Source organism: Eleutherodactylus coqui, chromosome 3, assembly GCF_035609145.1.
Source record: "Eleutherodactylus coqui strain aEleCoq1 chromosome 3, aEleCoq1.hap1, whole genome shotgun sequence".
Taxonomy (NCBI): domain Eukaryota; kingdom Metazoa; phylum Chordata; class Amphibia; order Anura; family Eleutherodactylidae; genus Eleutherodactylus; species Eleutherodactylus coqui.
This window is the reverse complement of record NC_089839.1, coordinates 221,968,981-221,986,851: the sequence shown is the minus strand read 5'-3', so window position 1 is coordinate 221,986,851 and position 17,871 is coordinate 221,968,981. Positions and strand designations below refer to the sequence as shown.

Here is a 17,871-nt window from a genome sequence, read left to right as displayed (position 1 = left end):
ATCCAATATTGACCGTTGGCCTTGTCCCTTGTGCACATGAAGGTCTTCAGCTTCTCTGACTTTCGATATTATGTACTGTAGGTGGGATATTCAGTCTAGAATCTGAAGAACTGCATCTAAAAATTGTGGAACGATTTCAGAAAAACGTTCCTCAGTGTAAAATTGCGAACCTCCGATCATCTTTGCTTCTGAGAGTCTCTAAACGCACTCTTTATATACTCATGTGACTTAGAAAATTGACCTTCTAGCCGTTTTCCCATTAGTACTACTGGCTTTTCCACCCTTTCGTTAGTCCTGGACTAACTTGTGAGGTTTTGCTGCCATCAACTTCTAACGAGTTTAAGTGAAATGGAGACATTTCTCCCTTCTGATGTGTTTTATGTTCTATGCTGAAAAAATATTGTTATGAGGTTTCCAAATAATTACATTTTTTCTTAACATAAATGTACATTTTGCACAGCAGCTCAACTTATTTAGAATTGGAGTTGTAATTAAAAAAAAAGTAACAAGTTACTAATATTGCGCCATTGCTTTCTGACCTGACAGAGGCCAAGACTAATCAATATTACATAACCATCAGCCAAATGTGCCAGTTCAGAGGAGCAGAAAGTGGCGTGAGTGAAAGCATTATTATAAAAGACTCCTTTATGAAATGCTCTGCTGTCCAGGTCTTCACTTACTCGTCAATCGCGATTTCCGATGGTATTTCAGACCATAATCGAGCGTACTTCACCGGCGTCACTTGCTCCTGTGGGTCTCTGTCCACATGCATATGAAGCATCAGACGGGAGAAAGATGCTCGCAGATCAAACGGTAGGTTCTCATCTGCCATACAGCGCAAGATAAGGTCCACATCCAGCTGTCCAGAGATCTCATTAATAGCCAGGTACTGCCGGTCCAGGCACATACGAGCAAAGAGGTTGAGCTGGTATCTGCAGGGACGGTTATAGGGTGAGATAAGGGGACATCAGATGAGCAGCTAGTAGACATCCCCCTGTAAGATATGAGGGAGCACCAGTGTTTTACCTGTAGTAACTTAATACGTCTTGATCTTCTTTCTGACCCTCTTTAGCATCTTGGGCCAATTCTCTTATGCTCCTACTACGATTTTCCTTATTACTGTCCCTCCAAAACAGCCAAACCTCCTCCTCATCTTCTCCAGTATCCAACGGGTTATCACCACTACTGAGGCCTTCAAACTCAAAACGAGACAGGACGAGCCTATTGGAAAGAGAAACAGCAAGTCTGTATAGAGAAAGGATAACTTGCAACCTTGGAACAACCCCTTTTTATAAGTCTATCTATAAGACATTGATAGGATAGGGGATAATTTGCTGATTGGTGGGTGTTTCACCAGGTCCCATTCGGCCCATCAATGCTGGGGGGAGGGGGTGTACCCTCTTCCCCTGCAGGGATCATCAGTATGAAGGGAATACAGCCCAAGCATGCATGTTCAATGCTTCATTCGCTTCAATGGGCCTGACAGAGTAATACCTGAGCAGGTGCTACTCAGGTACACTCAAGCCCCATTGAAAGTGAATGGAGCACTAGCGCTCCATTTAGTAGTCTCCTCATTGTGGGGGTGGGGGGTGCAATAACCCCACAGGGACGATGAGGACACAGGCAATCTTGATGTAATGTCTTTAAAAGTTTTCTTAAAGTCAAGTTTTAATCACCTATCCACAGGGCAGGTGATAAGTGTCTGGATAAGAAAAAGTGAGGTGGGGGGGGGGGGGGGGGGCATCCAGGTTCCAGAAGGAGGGGAGGGTCTCTTCAACATTACTCCCACCACACATCTCATTGAGTAACAGCACGCGGACCCCTTTGATGATTGGGTGGGGGGTGGGAAGCCATAGCTGAACTGAGATTATGCAAATTAAAAAAATCCCTTTCAAAATAACACAAGATCTGACATTGAGATCTTACTTGGTCTCGATCAGGATGTCAGCGTTGGCCGGGTTTAAAACAGCCTTACAGATCAGCTCCTGAGTGACGGGGATGGATTTATTCATGGAGACGCAGAGATCAGACAAATAATCCAGAAACCTTCAGTGGAAAAAAAAAAAAAAAAAAAGGGAAGTTCTGAGTTGTGCTCCGTGCCAGCAGGAGCGTTCCTTTAAGTGCAGCATGATGCCTCCGCACCCATCCTCCACCAATGGCCTCACCTTGGTTCTCGATTCTTCCTCACCAAGCTGACGAAGGTGTCGATCTCAGCCGCCGTAATGTGCTTCTCTAACAACTTGCGGTTATTGTGCAGCAGAGCTGTGATCGTATCTTCTGCCAGAACATCGTAACCAATCTGCTTTTGCATGAAGCCAAATTGCTTGGCAATGTATTCCTGTGTAGACAACACAAGAAGGTAACTAGCCACCATAGCGGAGGGAGCTAAATTTTCCTGATACACAGCAACGAATGCTCTACATAGACAATCTTAACATTGTGACCATCTTCCTGCAGCCACCACAGTGGGGGAACTCCCTCTAGTGGTGGCTGCATATATCTGTATGCAGAGAGCATCACAGAATATCTGTATACCCCGAGCTTCCCCTAGTGGTTGATGTATACTTTTGTGGAGAGATTCCCCAGTGATCGGTGTATAGATCTATACAGTGAGCTCCCTAGTGGTGGCTGTATATATTTGTATATAGAAAGCTCTATAGTAATAGGTGGCAGACCACCATTTATCTTGGTCTATACAAAAGGATTTGAAGTTTGGTATCAGTAACTGGAATATTCTTAATTTTTCTTCTAAGGGATTTTCCAAGTTTTCACCCATCCATGGAAGTTGAACAAATGGGACCTCAGTGTTCTCTGGATCGGTTGGAATCCCAGTGATTGTATAGACACTGATCCAGTTTTCACCCATCCAGTAAATAGGCAAAAACTCGAAAGTTTAGTAACTTGAATACAAAGCTAAATTCCTCATAAAAAGACATAATATAATGAGCATAGGACAGAGGACCCTTTTAAAGTTTAACCCCCACCTGATTTTTCCGGTAGTCTTGCTGTGAGTGTCTAAGTACACGGTAACAGAGTCGACAGATGTGCCTAAACGGTGCGTGCCGCTGATCCCCAAGCTCCTCCAGCCTCAGCATTGGGCCATCCCCACAGTCTGTGAATGGCGCCTGCAGCAGCTTGAAGATCTTTTGAAGGACACACAAGTTAACATCTTGAAGAGAGACGGCTCATCCTGCACATGGAGGAGTCACTTACCTGTTTAAGGATATTCTGCTCCCGCATCAGTTTCTGGCGCTCCCGGTTTGGTTTGTTCACCAGAACCTCCAGGACATCCTGGCCTGAATTGATCCCTGCCGTCACAAAGTAGACCAGCTCCTCCAACAGCTTGGTCACAGCTCTGGTGACAAAGAAGGATTTACAGTAGATGCCGCAACATTTCATATCAATGGACAGACTGAGAAGATACATTGTAACTAGAAAACTGAAACCAAGTATCTTACACTCCAGTCACATCCAAAGCTACGTCTGTCAGTTGCTCTCCCAAATTCAAAAATATATGACCCAACAGCCGAGCTCCCACAATACACTGCACTACGGTAAGAGAAAGCCAGCAGAATACTGAACGCAGCTCTGGATGCCACCATGCTCAATTTATATTGTGCTGCGAGATATGCAGTAGGTTAGCTGTAGTGTTAGGCCTCATGTCCACGGGCGGGTCAGATTCCTCCCGCAGCGGGAGTCGACCCGGTCTGTGGCTCTTCTGTACCATGGATGCACCAGCTGGGGCGCATGGTACTTTTGCTCTTCTTTTGACTCCCGCTTTCCCACAGTAATTGCGGACGGGCCACGAATCGGATGTTTTCCGTTGACTTCAATGGAAGCAGTCCATGCAGGATATGCAGCAAAATGGGAGTATGCTGAGATTTGTTTTCCGGACGGGAAAGTCCTCAAAACAAATCTGCATGCTTTAATTAAGCTGCGGACACCCATGCATCCCTATGAGCGGCTTAGCCTGCAATTCAAAAAAGTTCTCGTGGATGAGGCCTTAGACTAGCAGTTAGCCGTAGGTTCTCATAACCCACTGCTGCTAACTAGCAGAATTATGAATGCAGTGTTTTATGTGGCCAGAGTCAGTGGCCTAGCTATGCAACTCCATGTGACTTTAGTCACTTGCACTGCTGCTACTTGAGTGGCCAACTCCTAATACAGTGCATCCTGTCCTGAGGAGAGAAGTTGGCCACTCAAACTGCAACACCAGTTACTTTTAAGTCATCCCACTGAGTTTAGACAGGGCCCAGAGTCAGAATTCTAGTATGCCCCTGCACTGCAACTATTTGAGGGGCACATGGATGAAGGGGGAATTCTGTACCCCATTTGTGGGAGTGGCACATTGTAACGTTAGGAAACAAGAAGCACAACAACTGGATGGGGTACATTGTAACTGGGGTTACAGAGCGAGGTACTATTTGTATGTAAGGAGGGTTAGGATAGGTAAGAATGTGCAGAGCACAGTGGTGGCTGGAAGTCAAAGCCAGTCAGAAAGAAAACGAAAAAACAGATATCAAAAAGACAATGTCATCTATGATCACTAGAGGTAACTGCACTGTAATAGCCATCATTGTAGAGCTGGTATGTGACTTATATGGGGACCATATTATTTAGTACACTACAGCAGAACCGCTATGTTACAGATATTTTCTAATAAGTCTATTTTTTCTCCCCCTTTCTCTTTTGGCAGAGAGGAGTGGGGGTAGACAATGCATACATGTCAGAGCCTGAACCCATAACCCCTTAAGATCACACTTTGCATGTCAAAATTTTGGTGCAAACTAAGCCTGTTTAGTCCAAGTTTGCATCAACTATTAGACAGGATTAGTAAGTCTTCCCCCTTTTCTCCCCCTCTTGATGCAAAATTAAAAGTCCCAGCATTCTCTGAAAGCTGCCACCATGCTGGGAGTTGTAGTGTCACTATAGCTGTTGAGCCACAAGTTGTAGACAACCCAACGGAGGGTCCCTCCACACCCCATTACCGAACACCTCTCACCTCCTCTCATTCTGGGTGATTGTTCCCTTTTCCAACTTTCCCGCAATGGAAGACAGAACTTTGCTGGCATCATTGGCAAAATCCAGATCCCGTACCTCAGCGGGCGACACCGGAACAATGGCAAAGGCTTCCTTGTCCTCTTTTATGGGAGACGTACCAATCTAAAAAGACAAGTGTGAACCCTGTGTCCTGACTGGAGGGCTTGTGGTCACAAGTGAGAAGTCTACCAGGCATCACTTACCCTCAGCATAACTGGTTTTTCCTCATCCTTGTCTATGGGACTATTTGTGCTGTGGACCCAGGTGTTTGTGCAAAGATGTCGCAGTCGGACATAAGAGTTTCTGAAAGAAGGAAATGCCACAATAAGCCATATCTGACCCAAATACAACAACAGGTTTATAATCAAATATACAGTGGGTGCGGAAAGTCTTCAGACCCCTTGACAGTTTTTATACTGTAAAGTTGTGGCTTTTTGCCCCCCCCCCCCCCCCTCATTCTGTATTCAGTACCGCATAATGACAAAAAGTGACAACAGAATGGAAGTTTGTTTTTTTAAAACCTTTACAAAAAGATTAGTACCATTTTGCCGTGACACTCTTTGGTATGACACCTGACATTTAGCTCTGGGGGCCTTCTATTTCTCTTGGTTATTTTTGAGATATTACTACACCTTGATCGGCGTCACCTATGGCAAATTCAGCTGACTGGACATAAAAGTACCCCCAACCCGCCCATCTGTCAATATAAGGTCTCACTGCTCACAATGCATATCAGAGCCACAACCTAGCCATGAGGAAAGAACTGCCTGTAGAGCTCAGAGACCGGATTGTGTGGGGGCACAGATCTGGAGAAGCTACAAAAACATTTCTGCTACCCTGAAAGTTCCCAAGAGCCCAGCGGCCCCCATAATTCTTACATGGAAGAACCAGGACTCTTCCTAGAGCCGCTGACCCACCAAACTAAGGGGCAGAAGAGCCTTGGTAAGAGGTGAGCAAGAACCCAATGGTCACTCTGCCTGACCGCCAAAGATCCTGTGTGCAGATGGGAGAAACTTCCAGAAGGTCAACCATCATTGCAGCCTCCATCAATCTGGGCTTTATGGTGGAGCAGCCAGAAAGAAGCTTCTCCTGGAGTTACCAAAAAGCACCCTCAAGCTGCAAGTAACAAGATTCTCTGCTCTGACGACACCTAGATGGAACTTTTTAGCCTCTAAGCCTTACGTCTTGGGGAGGGGCTTAGGGACAATTCTGGGTTCAAGTCAGGGCTCTGGCTGGGCCACTCAAGAACATTCAATCGAACTTCTCTGGAGAGATCTGAAAACATCTGTCCACAGATGGCCCCCATCTAACCTGATAGAGGACAGAATATCACCAAATCCAGGTGGGCAAACCTTGTGGCATTATCCCCAAGACCACCAAAGGCTGGAATCACTGCCAAAGGGGCTTCAACTAAGCACTGAGTACAGGGTGTGAATACTTATGTCAATGCAAAATGGAAGTTTTTCATTTTTTAAAAACTTACAAAGACTTCTACCCTTCTGTTGTCACTTGGATAATAAACAGAATCGTCCACTTTAATTGGTTATTCTAATGCTCTGCATGTTTGCAGAGAAACGGTTTCTCGTTTTCCTTTCCCACATGCTTCCCGGGTTTTGATCCGATAAGCAAATTTCTCTTTTTTCTGCATCCACCCCAAAGTTTATAAAGAATTTATACAGAAAAAGTTTAGAGGGTCTGTATATGCTACAGTGGGTCCAGAAAGTCTTCAAACATACAAGAGGTACAAGACACAAAACACCTCCATGTTGCCACCCGCTGCTACAGTAGATGTAGTCTTGTACCTTGGTACCAGGCTGTCTCCGCCTCGGAGTGTGGTAGGGTCCAGCTCAAAGATTGAGGAAATGTCATTGCCTTCAGGGACCGACACCAGTGTGCACTTAATCTTCTCAGACTCTATACAGATCCTGGCGCGGGTTGGGTCTTGTTCCGCATCCATCTGATAAGTGAGATTTGTCAAGGGATTTAGGGGCTAATTTCAGATGTGTGATGTTTAATATGCACATGATCTGGAGCGCCGAGGAGAAATGGACAAAAATACTTGCACAAATGAAAAAAGTTGGTTCATCCTTAATACCAGATAGAAGTCATCCATCATTCTGCAATTTTAACCCCTTTGTGACCAGCCCATTTGTGCCTTATGGACCCACAAGATCCATAACTTGACATAAATCACACCCGTTCCTGCAAAATATGAGATCTTACAGTTTGAGGTACATGCAACTTTTGTTCACCTCCCAAAAATGCAATAAAAAGCAATCTAAAATAGCAGTTCTGGAGTTACTCTAAATTTTTTACTGCATTCACCAGGTGTGATAAATTCATAGTCTGTGTGCTTATGGACACGGTAATACAGATTACGCGCTTTATGGAGAAACCACCACACAGGAGATGGAGAAAATAAAAAATTAGATATCTATCTATCTATCTATCTCTATATATATCTATATATCTATATATATATATATATCTTTGAACAATCGCATCTTGAAGTCCTCTTCGAGGACTAAAATTGTCAAATAAGGCTTGGAAAGTGCAGTACAGAAGTAATGTAGTGTACTATCCTATGACAGCAGCTTACTAGAATCTGCAAGAGGCAGGACCCAGTAGCCCGAGTTACATGGTAAATATGGCGGTTTTTATGAGGCTTCCAGCCGCCACGGTAACTCATTGGTTCCCTGCAGTGCTATCACAAGATACCAAAGGGTAACAGGAGCCCCCTTCCCCGGTCATCTGCTTATATGCTGCAGTTATCATTAGTTGTAACATGTTAAACTGAAGGGGTTAAACATGCCAGGATCTGAGGTTTCTCATCTCCTGGCTATTTGACAGCCAGGCTCCTGCTGTCAGCCAAGCCACTGCTTTAAAAAAAAAAGTAGTGTGTTCAGCTTTAAAGCCCATTAGGGAGGTCAGGAAAAAGGCATATTGCAGTCACAAAGGGGTTAACTGCCTTGAAAGAAAAGCTATAATGGACTGAAACATTTCACCATTGTGAGATTCTGCATGGCACCAGACCAGAATAAAAATGCTGCACAATGGTCGTATGTGGCTAGTGTACCCTCTCAACAACCCCCTTCCCCTGCGAAACACACAGCAGTGTTCTCCCACACGCTCTGGAGACTGCACACCGTTAAATCCCCTTCTCACCGGTGACATATGCCACCATAGAAAAATATTGAAGAAACCACCACTGGAGACTCCAGAGCTTTGTCCATGCAGCAGAGTCGCTAATCTCAGAGCTCTGCGGTGGACTCTGAGCAAGAGTTGGCAATGAAAACCATGCATATGGGGCATACTGCTTTCCTTCACTAAGTGGGTCATGAAATGGGCAAGAAAGCAGATGCCAGGCAAAATGCAAGGAAAGGAGGAAACAATGGGCAGGGATGGGTTAACAAGCTGGCGACCATCCGGTGACCATGCTATAGGATGACAAGGATCCTCTATCTGCTAGCCTTTTACTTACAGAAACCTCAGACTCCAGGCAACCTGCATCATAGTCAGGATTTACCTGGGGAAAGAGAACCGGAAAGTGAGCCTTACCCACACGGGAGGGCCTGAAGGGAGCCTAGGATGTGGGCACAATGTTCAACAGGGTTTACAACAGGCACCTGAGCCCCGACCATCTTCAGTTACCTCTACAGAGTCTGGGTACCGATAGTAGCCTTTAGCCTCCTTGGAGGAGTTACTCACCTCTGCTGCCAGGTAATGCCCAGTGGCGAGATGCTTGAACCTGAACAGACTATTCCAGTATCCTGCGCCCCCTCTACATGGGTCGTGTTGTACCACCTAGAAGACAGATTTAAAGATCATGTAAGATGGAACAGTTCTCTTAAGGGGGGGGGGGGGGGTTGCCAGTTCAGAAAACCCAGTCATACACTGCAATAGGGAATTCTCCAATATAGAAGACTCCCCTGTTCAGTAGCGGGGTTGTAAAGAACTTCTCCATCTCTGGAAGACCTGTAATATCCTGCAATACACAGACATCCCACTAATATGACTGGACATTAATGTGACATTTACCCTTTGGTTGGGGGAAAGAGGATGGGGGGGGGGGGGGGGGGGGGGGGGGGGGGAGACTTTCTGCAAACTTACCAGCTGATCACTGAGGGTCCACAAGGTTACACACTAGTCACCTTATTGACAAGGAACACTATCAATTAGGGCTGACCTGAAGCATACAGGCCCTTCAGGCTACAGTGTGTTCACAGGATGTGATGGTAGCACAGTTATGTACAGGCAGTGAGTGGCCATTTTTAGGTGTGTTTAGGTGATCCAGTTAGCCCTTTAGCTACTGCTAGGACCTGAAATGTGCAGTGGATCCGCAGCAGCTTTGCAAATTGATACACTATTGAAGCGGATTTTCTGCATCAATTCAGTTGTGTGAACGCACCCTTAAAAAGGTAGCCAGTCCATTCTGCTCACAGCTCCAGACATTTGGTTAAATCTTCCATGGAAGAATAAAGAGGTTCCACATCAGGATATTTCTATCAGCCTAAAGTTTTGTGCTCTTCAGGTTTTATAAAGAACCCTGAAACAAGTCAGAAACTTTCTATCCATTGGAAGAAGTTTCCAACATCCAAAAATACCAAAGACTCAAAAAGGTCTTCAGCACATGCACGAAGGTGGGGCAATAGAACCACATTGGAGGATGAGGAGTAGGACCACTTACCTCTACTTCCCATAAAGCCTTAGAGCTAGTAGCTGAAGTGGCCGACTGGCGCCCCGTCGTCCTGAGAAAAACATACTGCTTTTTCCTGTGCTCATCACACGTCAGGAACTTCTCCTGCTCAGCGTGGAATAGTCTCACCACATCCCCCTGTAGAGGAAAACAAAGATCATCCCATGTAGGTGCCAATTAATGGGGCAGCACAGATCTATCACAGACAACCCAAGCCCCACCAGCTTTTCCCCTCAAACCCTATAGCAAGTGGGGAGACAATAGAGTGAGATATTCCACCTCCTGTACTGCAGAGGAAGCTCAAAATGAACTCAATTTCTATCTTCTCCCTCAGTTTGGCAGCCTGAAGCTCAATATGAACGTCTGGAGAACCGAAAAATAGACTTCATAGACTCTATAGAGACCCAGCTGAAGGATATTACTGAAAGCGCATGAAATTCCAGATGAGGCTTTCAATTAGAATCATTCTTTAGTTTAGGCTTAATTCTTTGGCAACATCTAACTTACAAACCCCACTCACATCTGACATACATGTAAGGAGGGGGCTCTTTAATAGCAGTATATAACTGGCGTAACAGAGGGAGGGAGCTCCCTCTGCCACCCAAACGTCTCACCCATGACTAGATCATGGACAGCTGTTCCCTTGTGAAGATTCTTAAAGGCTTAATAGAATGACTGTTTATGCACTGTAGAATAATATTTCAGTATGTTGTATTAACACTGACTGGTTCAAATTCCATAAAAGGTAAAAAAAACAAACAAAAAAAAAAAAACACCTGAATTTTTGAGAGTAGAGAAGAGGAAAGGGGGGGGGGGGGGATTGGCCAATAGGTCAAGGGGTTAAAAGTTTTCAGACTGGATTCTATGCAATGCAATATAGGTGGCCAGTGACACTGTCATTCACATGTCAAGGAGGTCCTGACGCTCCTGCAGCCGGTGGAGCATCTACACAGGGAACACCACACTCCAGTGCTGGAAGTCAGGTCTGCTGAGGGGTCATGAAGCAGGTTTAGCCACATGACCAGTAGCTGTCCCAGTCATCACCTACTCACCCCTTTCAGGATGTCATCCTTGTTGTCGCTCCACTTCATGAACAGGACGATCTTCCAACTTGTGTTACAATTCACAGAATTCACCTGCAGCCGAAAGAGAAAGTTACTCAAAAACCAAGCAGCAGATTTATGAAACTGAGGTTTGTGTTGCCCATAGCAACCATTCACAGCACAGCATTCTATTCTCATAGCAACCAATCGCAGCGATTCTTTCGTTTTACCAGAGTACTAAGGGCAACAGGTTCCCTCAGACAGGATTTATGCCGAGATGATGCCTCACCCAGCGTGACACGTTCTACCATGTTCATTTCAACTAATGTATGCAAGTGTTACATCATTATATACCCCTACAGTCACCAGCTGCAGGACAAGGCCAGAACCCCAACTGGATGTATTCTGAAGATGGAGCCAACAGTTATCGTTTAATCTATATACTAACAGGGGATGCCTCAGCTAGGAGATCACATCAGGAAAGTGAATGTATCTGTCTCCATAGTACCAACCTCATTGCATCCCGGGTTATCTGCCAACTGATGACTACTGGCATGAAGAGGCTGCCCAGCATTTACTGGGTTAAGGACAACTTTATCTCCAATGACAACCTGCAAGACAAAAAAAACACATCAAGTCAAGGAACACACACACACACACACACACACACACACACACACACACACTATTGCCCCCTCCCCACAGAAAAGGATACATCCCGTATAATATCCCCCTATAATATTGCCCCCCTTCCTACGGACAAGAATATACTCTCCTATAATATTGTCCCCCCAAGGACAAGGATATATCCCCCTATAATATTGCACCCCAACAGACAAGAATTTATTCCCCTGCAATATTGCCCCCACCCCCTTACAGACAAGAATATATCCCTCTACAATATTGTGTTCCCCATCACACCCGAAAAGATTATATCCCCCCTACAATATTGGGTCCCCCCCCTCCACGGCAGACAAGAACTTATCGCCCTGCAATATTGCCCCCCCCCTACGAACCAGAATATATCCCCCTCTAATATTGACCCCTCCCTTCCCCCCCCACGGACAAGAATATATCCCTCTACAATATTGTGCCCCCCCCTTCCCCCACAGACCAGAATATATCCCTCTACAAATATTGTGCCCCCCACCCACCTTCCCCCACAGACAAGAATATATCCCTCTACAATATTGTGCTCCCCCCTTCCCCCACTGACAACATATACCCCTATAATATTGCCCACCACCACGGACAAGAATATATCCTCCTATAATATTAACCTCCCCCCTACAGACAAGAATATATATCCCCTACAATATTGTGCTCCCCCCTCACGGATAAGAAAATATCCTCCTATAATATTGTGCTCCCCACCCCCACCCAAGAGTATATCCCCCTATAATATTTCTTCCCCCACCCATGGACAAGAATATATCTCCTATAATATTGCTCCCCTTCCTACAGCCAAGACTATATCCCCCTATAATATTGCGCCCCCCCTACGGAGAAGAATAAATCCCCTATAATATTGCCCACCCCTTACGGACAAGAATATATCCCCCTATAATACTGCCCCATATAGCAGAGAAGATGGAAGAATTCGTAGAGCTCTACTTTCAGTGAGATTTTTGGTTGTGGGAAGCTTGATGTCAGTAGACTAGCAGATAGTGCAGTGAAGTGGTTAATAGTTCAGCAGACTCTGTACCACAATTCTTAAATGGCAGCCATCTCTGGCGGGCGCTCGTTAAATATCTCCAATAAGCAGAGACATTAGAAGCAGCCTGGGGTGCAGAGTGGGAGCAGCGGGGTCCGGACTGATACAGGAGGGAATTAGAATGTATTCAGTCAGACCCAAATAATGGGCTGGAGACCCGAGGCTGAGCAGCTACTCAAACACTTAAGACTCGAGCTGCAGCAAGAACAATGAGGGGAAGGGGCAGAGGGGGGGGGACACTTAGAAGGTAGGCTGCTCCATGGAAGCTGTGCAGGCCATCACAAGGTGGAGTAATAAGGGAGGGAGACATTGCCTGCACCAGTGATGTCCCCCATCTGCACTCACACTGTCCCCGATAGAGCGCAGCTTGTAGAAGGGCTGGATGTAGAACCAGGAGCCTTCATTTCCAGCCTCATCCAGTGTCACTCGCATGGCGTTCTTTTCCAGCAGCGCGGGGAGACGCTTGTTCACCGTCAGATACTTGTTACTCTTCAAATGAAGCAACTAGCGGGAAAACAAAAACAAAAAAATTTACTTTATGGTCACCTACAGATGTAGCAGAGCTGAATGTGTCATTGCATGGCTATAGAGCCTCCAGAATAAAAAGGTATCAGTCTGTGTCCTGCACCACCATAGAAGAGTGTACAACTCACGGGGGAGCACATGATATTTTGTCAGTGGACCCCTCTGCTTTCCAAGTGTTCTATCCAACTTAAGACCCCCAGATCATATATAGACATCATAGGAAGCCAAGTCACTTTATAAGTGCATCACACTGAACAAGCAGCGAGTGCTGGGAGATTTCAGCTCTGAATTATAAAGGGAGCCTCCACACAGTATGGAATCTTCTGCAACAGTGTGACGGAATATGCCCTCCATTGGAATATTTAGCACCAAAAGCCACACTGTTAGTATGTGGATTTTGATGCAGAATTGAAAATGGCAGAATTCAGCCAGCAATTTCACATCAAGATCTGCAGTTAGACGTGCAGAATTCTAGGATGGCAAATTCCGTAACGCTGTTGTGGAATATTCTGCTATGGGTGAAGAGACCCCAGTACAGAATAAGTAATGTATGTACACAGTGACTCCAGCAGAATAGTGAGTGCAGCTCTGGAGTATAATACAGGATGCACTATAACTCAGAATCAAGCAAGTTGACCCACTGACCCTGCCAATCTCCCTTTGTGGAGTTCTCCCACAGAACCACTAGATCCTGACTCCTCTTCAGGCTTTCGAGGTGGCGACATCGTTCCCGTCACAATCATTGCTAGTCTGAGGTACAGTCTGCTTTCTGATTGGCTTACGCTGTTCACGTGATCAGCACTGGCCAATCGGAGTAGCGTGTAGAGTCTTAAGCTACTGACGCATCACCACTACAAAGTGCGCATTGGGTAGTCAGGTCTGCTGTGGCTACCTTGAAAAACTGAAGAGAAGCCAAGGAACTACTCGTTTATCTGGGAGAGAAGGCTACAGACAGCAGCTGCTAGTATCATCCCCGTGACGGTTACCAAGTGTCCTCAGTCTTGATGTAGATCAATTCTACGTGTACGTATTATCAGTAGACGTCAGCCACAACATGGACAAACCGCCACCATCTGTCTGCGGCTCCCACCAATGTCCATCCTATAGGTCACTTATACAAAGTCATCTAGGACGGTACCTGGATAACGTTTCCATACTGGATGACCGTCCCCAGGAGCTTTCGGTTCTCCGTCTCATTTTGCTTTTTCTCCAGATCTGCAGCATGCTTGGAAACAAAAGTAGAATATTTGTTAGATTCGTAGGGTATATTTAAGGAGGCCCCCCCCCCCCCCCCCGCCCCTCTTCAATGCTGAGAAATTGTAGTGTGGGGGATTTTCACACTTTTCCATTTGTGATGTGTGTGGACTTTGCATCTGTTACGCATCAGATTTTTACATGTGCTAGACACCATAATGGGCCAAATGATGAAACAAAAAATAAATTAAAAAAAAGAAGAACTCCCACCCCCTTAAATCTAGAAATAAAATTATGGTTCAAGTTATACAATTAAAAGTTTGCACACTTTGTTGCATGGGATGAAAATGGGTCACAATCCGGTTTCTTCTGTATTGCATCCACAGACCTGAATGGGTGCTTTTCATCTGAAGATCACAACATGGGGGCGCTGCAATTTTTTTTTTTTTTTTTTTTTAGCTTGGTCTGTTCGTCTGATGAAAAGATTACATGTGAATAAAGCCACTTAAAATAAGCTTTATTGTTGTCGGATTTTTCTCTCTTTAACAAAGTTTATATGAAAAATACCCCCAGGGCTCACTCAAACAGGTGATGCAGTCATGTACTATACTGTGTATTTGCATAACAAAAATGCTTTTTTTTTTATTCCCAGTGTATTTTGTTTTTTTTTTGTGTATGTGCATTTGCACAAAAAAAAAAAATTCTAAAAAAGAAAAACTGAAGATTTCTCCTTTCTTCCTGTGTAAATACATATGCATCATGGATATCCACTGCATATTTTTACTGCTCCCATAGAGGCTGTTCTATCTGTAATATGGATTATAATAGCATATGTGTAATTTCACACGTGTGAGCTACGCATGTTTGATTCACAACCCCAATGCACGTTTATGAGTTTTAGCACTGCTTAATATGCAGACAAGATACACTCATGTAAGCGAGTCCTTAGGTGACATTTATTGTGTGCTGTAGCGGCTCATCACCACAAGGGGCAGTAACCTAGAATCCTCCCAGACAGGAACATTTATTTACATAAGATATACAAGACCCCGTCATCTGGACCTTACGTGTAGTTTGTTGAGTAGGACGGTGTCGGTCGTACTACTCGCGCCAGGCTTTGCTGCTTTCCAGAACTGTTTCTGTGCAGAGTATCTGTTCATGGGGCAGAGCCTGAACAAGCAGTCTGGAAGAGAAGACCCAACACATTAGTAGTGAGCAGCCCCCCCAATATTCAGGACTAATGTTCTGTACATACAAAGCCCATTCATTGATCCCCTGGCCACTACAGAGCAGAGGTGGGCATCCTGCCCAGGGACGGGCACATTAGAGGCAGCGGTTGAGGGATTAGCGGGGGGCTTGGAAGATAATAGGCCGACAGCTGGAGCATATGACGGCTTATGGTCCAGGGACAAGTAAATGAATTGCGAAGATTAAAAAAAAAAAGTCACAAAATATCAGCAGCGGTGACTGCAGCTACAGGGAAGAAATGGTTAATATGCATGCTCTGCAGCATTTGCTGACAGTTCAGTGTGCAGAACAGTCCCTAAAAGGGGGGGGGGGGGGTGAAGAAGCAAAGAAAACATGGAAATTTTTATGTAAAAAGGGGTTCAGTGTGCACAATGTGATACTATTCAATAAGCTGATTAATGTGGTGGGGCTTGTACTGTTGGGAGACCCTTCCAGTTACTAATTTATGGAGGGACCAAGGGGGCAGACAAGAGGGAGCCCACCTGATCAGTGACCATCCAGAAACCAATCAGGTGGACGACTCTGGATGAGTCCCTACAACCTCATACTGATGATATAAACTCCAACCATGCATGCCACGACCAACCACCTAGGAGACAACTCCACCTAAATACACAAGATTGCCACTACTTATTTCACACTGAACGCCCCCTTTATTAGTCCCTCATCTAGTAGCGCATTTGGACTCCTTTGGCCTTCAGATCCGCAGCAATTCCTCATGGTGTAGATGCCACTAACTGATAAAATCCTTCTGCGGGGAATATCTGCCCCTGAGGAAAGTAAGCTTCTTGTCGTTGCTGCAGATCAGCTGACATGGTCTGACCAGCTGACAGGAAGGGGTCATCAATTCATGCTGCTTGTGCCAAATTCTGGCCTCCCATCAGCATGGGGCAACAGAAATTGGATCCATCCGATCAGGAGGTGTTTTTCTGCTGCTCAGTGATACACGTTTTGTGCCGTTTTGCCCGCTGGAGTCTCCTTCCCGTTTCTCTTAGACACAATGTTGCCGGAACTGGTCGTCTGCTGTTATAGCCCATCCGTGCTAACGAACGGCAAGTTGTGTGTTGGAGCAGCAGCGTTGCATTTGCTTCTCCTGACAGCAACACCTGTAGGTCAGAATAATTCCTGACATCCTTCTGACCCCTTTTTGTGTCCTTTCACAGGATCCCCCTTCACTGGATGTTTTTCCTCAATCACTCCATTCTCAGCATACTGTTACACAAGAAAACCCCCCATGGTTGGCAGTGAGGCCCCAGCTAATCTAGCACCGATGACCGGACCTCGTTAAAAGTCGCTCAGACGGCTGGATTTCTCAATGTAATGTGGATTCACAGAGTCTGATCCACAGGAACCTTCTCACGTCATCTGCAAAATTGAAGTCCAGCTGTGATGACATAACTTTTCTGTTCCGCTCCATTTAATAGTACCACACTAGGACTACTACCACCATCATCTACCACCACTAGGACGCACTGCAGCCATCTAACCGAATCAAATCCTTTCCCAGCAGAGCCAGACAGACATTTTTGTGGCAAACCATAAAGTTCTTTGGACTTGTGGTCTTGTTTTCTACGTTCCACAATAACCTTCAGGGGTTGAATATTTTGGCAGAACAGCCAAGTACTCAGATCTTTCAGTCAAGTTGTACATTTTATTTACTTGGCCGATAACCAATATGGCTGCCAGTTCAGCTCCTACGTGGGCTCCTCACCCACCTTTCGACTGGTGCTTCTGCCTAGTTAGGCTACAGCATCACTTGCTCCTGACTAAGCTGATGGTACAGATGACAATCGCCATCAGATTTTAAACTGCAGACACACGAGATCCAAGAATGTGCGGCTGGAGAGGATTTTTGACACTTTACAAAAGAACTTAAGAACTTTTTTGCAGTTTTACAAACTTTTAATAAGTTTGTTTCAGGTCTTAAAAATCCAAACCAAGACAAAGGCGTGTGACCCCTAGCAGATGTGAAGGGGTTAACCCTTTGTCATGCAGCCTGGGAATCCGAGGGTTGTCTGGGAATGGAGCGGGAGCGTCCACCGCTGCCCTTATTTGGTAATTAGCTGCCTGCAAGGGAGAGGAGGAGGGAGATGGAGGTTTAATAAGAAGATGCCGGATCAAATCCAGTCTGGAAGAGACCCGATACTGGGCAAGAAAGGAGGCAGGGTCAAGTACAACTACTCCTGGCCGGAAGCACCTATAAACTATACCAGAGGCACAACTTCAAGATTCAGGGCCCCAATGCAAAGTCTGTAAGAGCCCCCCCCCCCCCCCCCCCCCCTCAACTATAATGCATTATTCATTGTACTAGGCTCCCTATCTGGAGAAGAGAGGCCTTATGGCCCTCTATAGGTTCTGGGCCCAAGTGCAACTGCATCCCCTATACTTATACCATAGTCCTGCGGACTACG

The 17,871-nt window shown here is 45.5% G+C and overlaps 1 protein-coding gene across 5 annotated transcripts in view; it reads right to left on the bottom strand.

The window, feature by feature from the left end:
* The window catches only part of ITPR1 (inositol 1,4,5-trisphosphate receptor type 1), a 123,670-nt gene that overhangs the window by 58,627 nt on the left and 47,172 nt on the right, over positions 1-17,871 (bottom strand). For all 5 annotated transcript variants that reach the window (XR_010791239.1, XM_066596959.1, XM_066596958.1 and 2 more), the window contains exons 5-20: positions 15,280-15,395; positions 14,157-14,243; positions 12,839-12,997; positions 11,292-11,390; positions 10,789-10,872; positions 9,728-9,874; positions 8,749-8,844; positions 6,843-6,997; positions 5,244-5,343; positions 5,003-5,163; positions 3,214-3,355; positions 2,985-3,143; positions 2,166-2,338; positions 1,927-2,046; positions 1,027-1,221; positions 681-932 (exon numbers count right to left, since the gene is read on the bottom strand). Coding sequence is in view for 4 of the 5 variants with exons in the window: in XM_066596959.1 (XP_066453056.1) it covers positions 681-932; positions 1,027-1,221; positions 1,927-2,046; positions 2,166-2,338; positions 2,985-3,143; positions 3,214-3,355; positions 5,003-5,163; positions 5,244-5,343; positions 6,843-6,997; positions 8,749-8,844; positions 9,728-9,874; positions 10,789-10,872; positions 11,292-11,390; positions 12,839-12,997; positions 14,157-14,243; positions 15,280-15,395 (2,245 nt within the window). In the remaining variant the exon portion in view is untranslated. The remainder of the gene's footprint in view (positions 1-680; positions 933-1,026; positions 1,222-1,926; positions 2,047-2,165; positions 2,339-2,984; positions 3,144-3,213; positions 3,356-5,002; positions 5,164-5,243; positions 5,344-6,842; positions 6,998-8,748; positions 8,845-9,727; positions 9,875-10,788; positions 10,873-11,291; positions 11,391-12,838; positions 12,998-14,156; positions 14,244-15,279; positions 15,396-17,871) is intronic.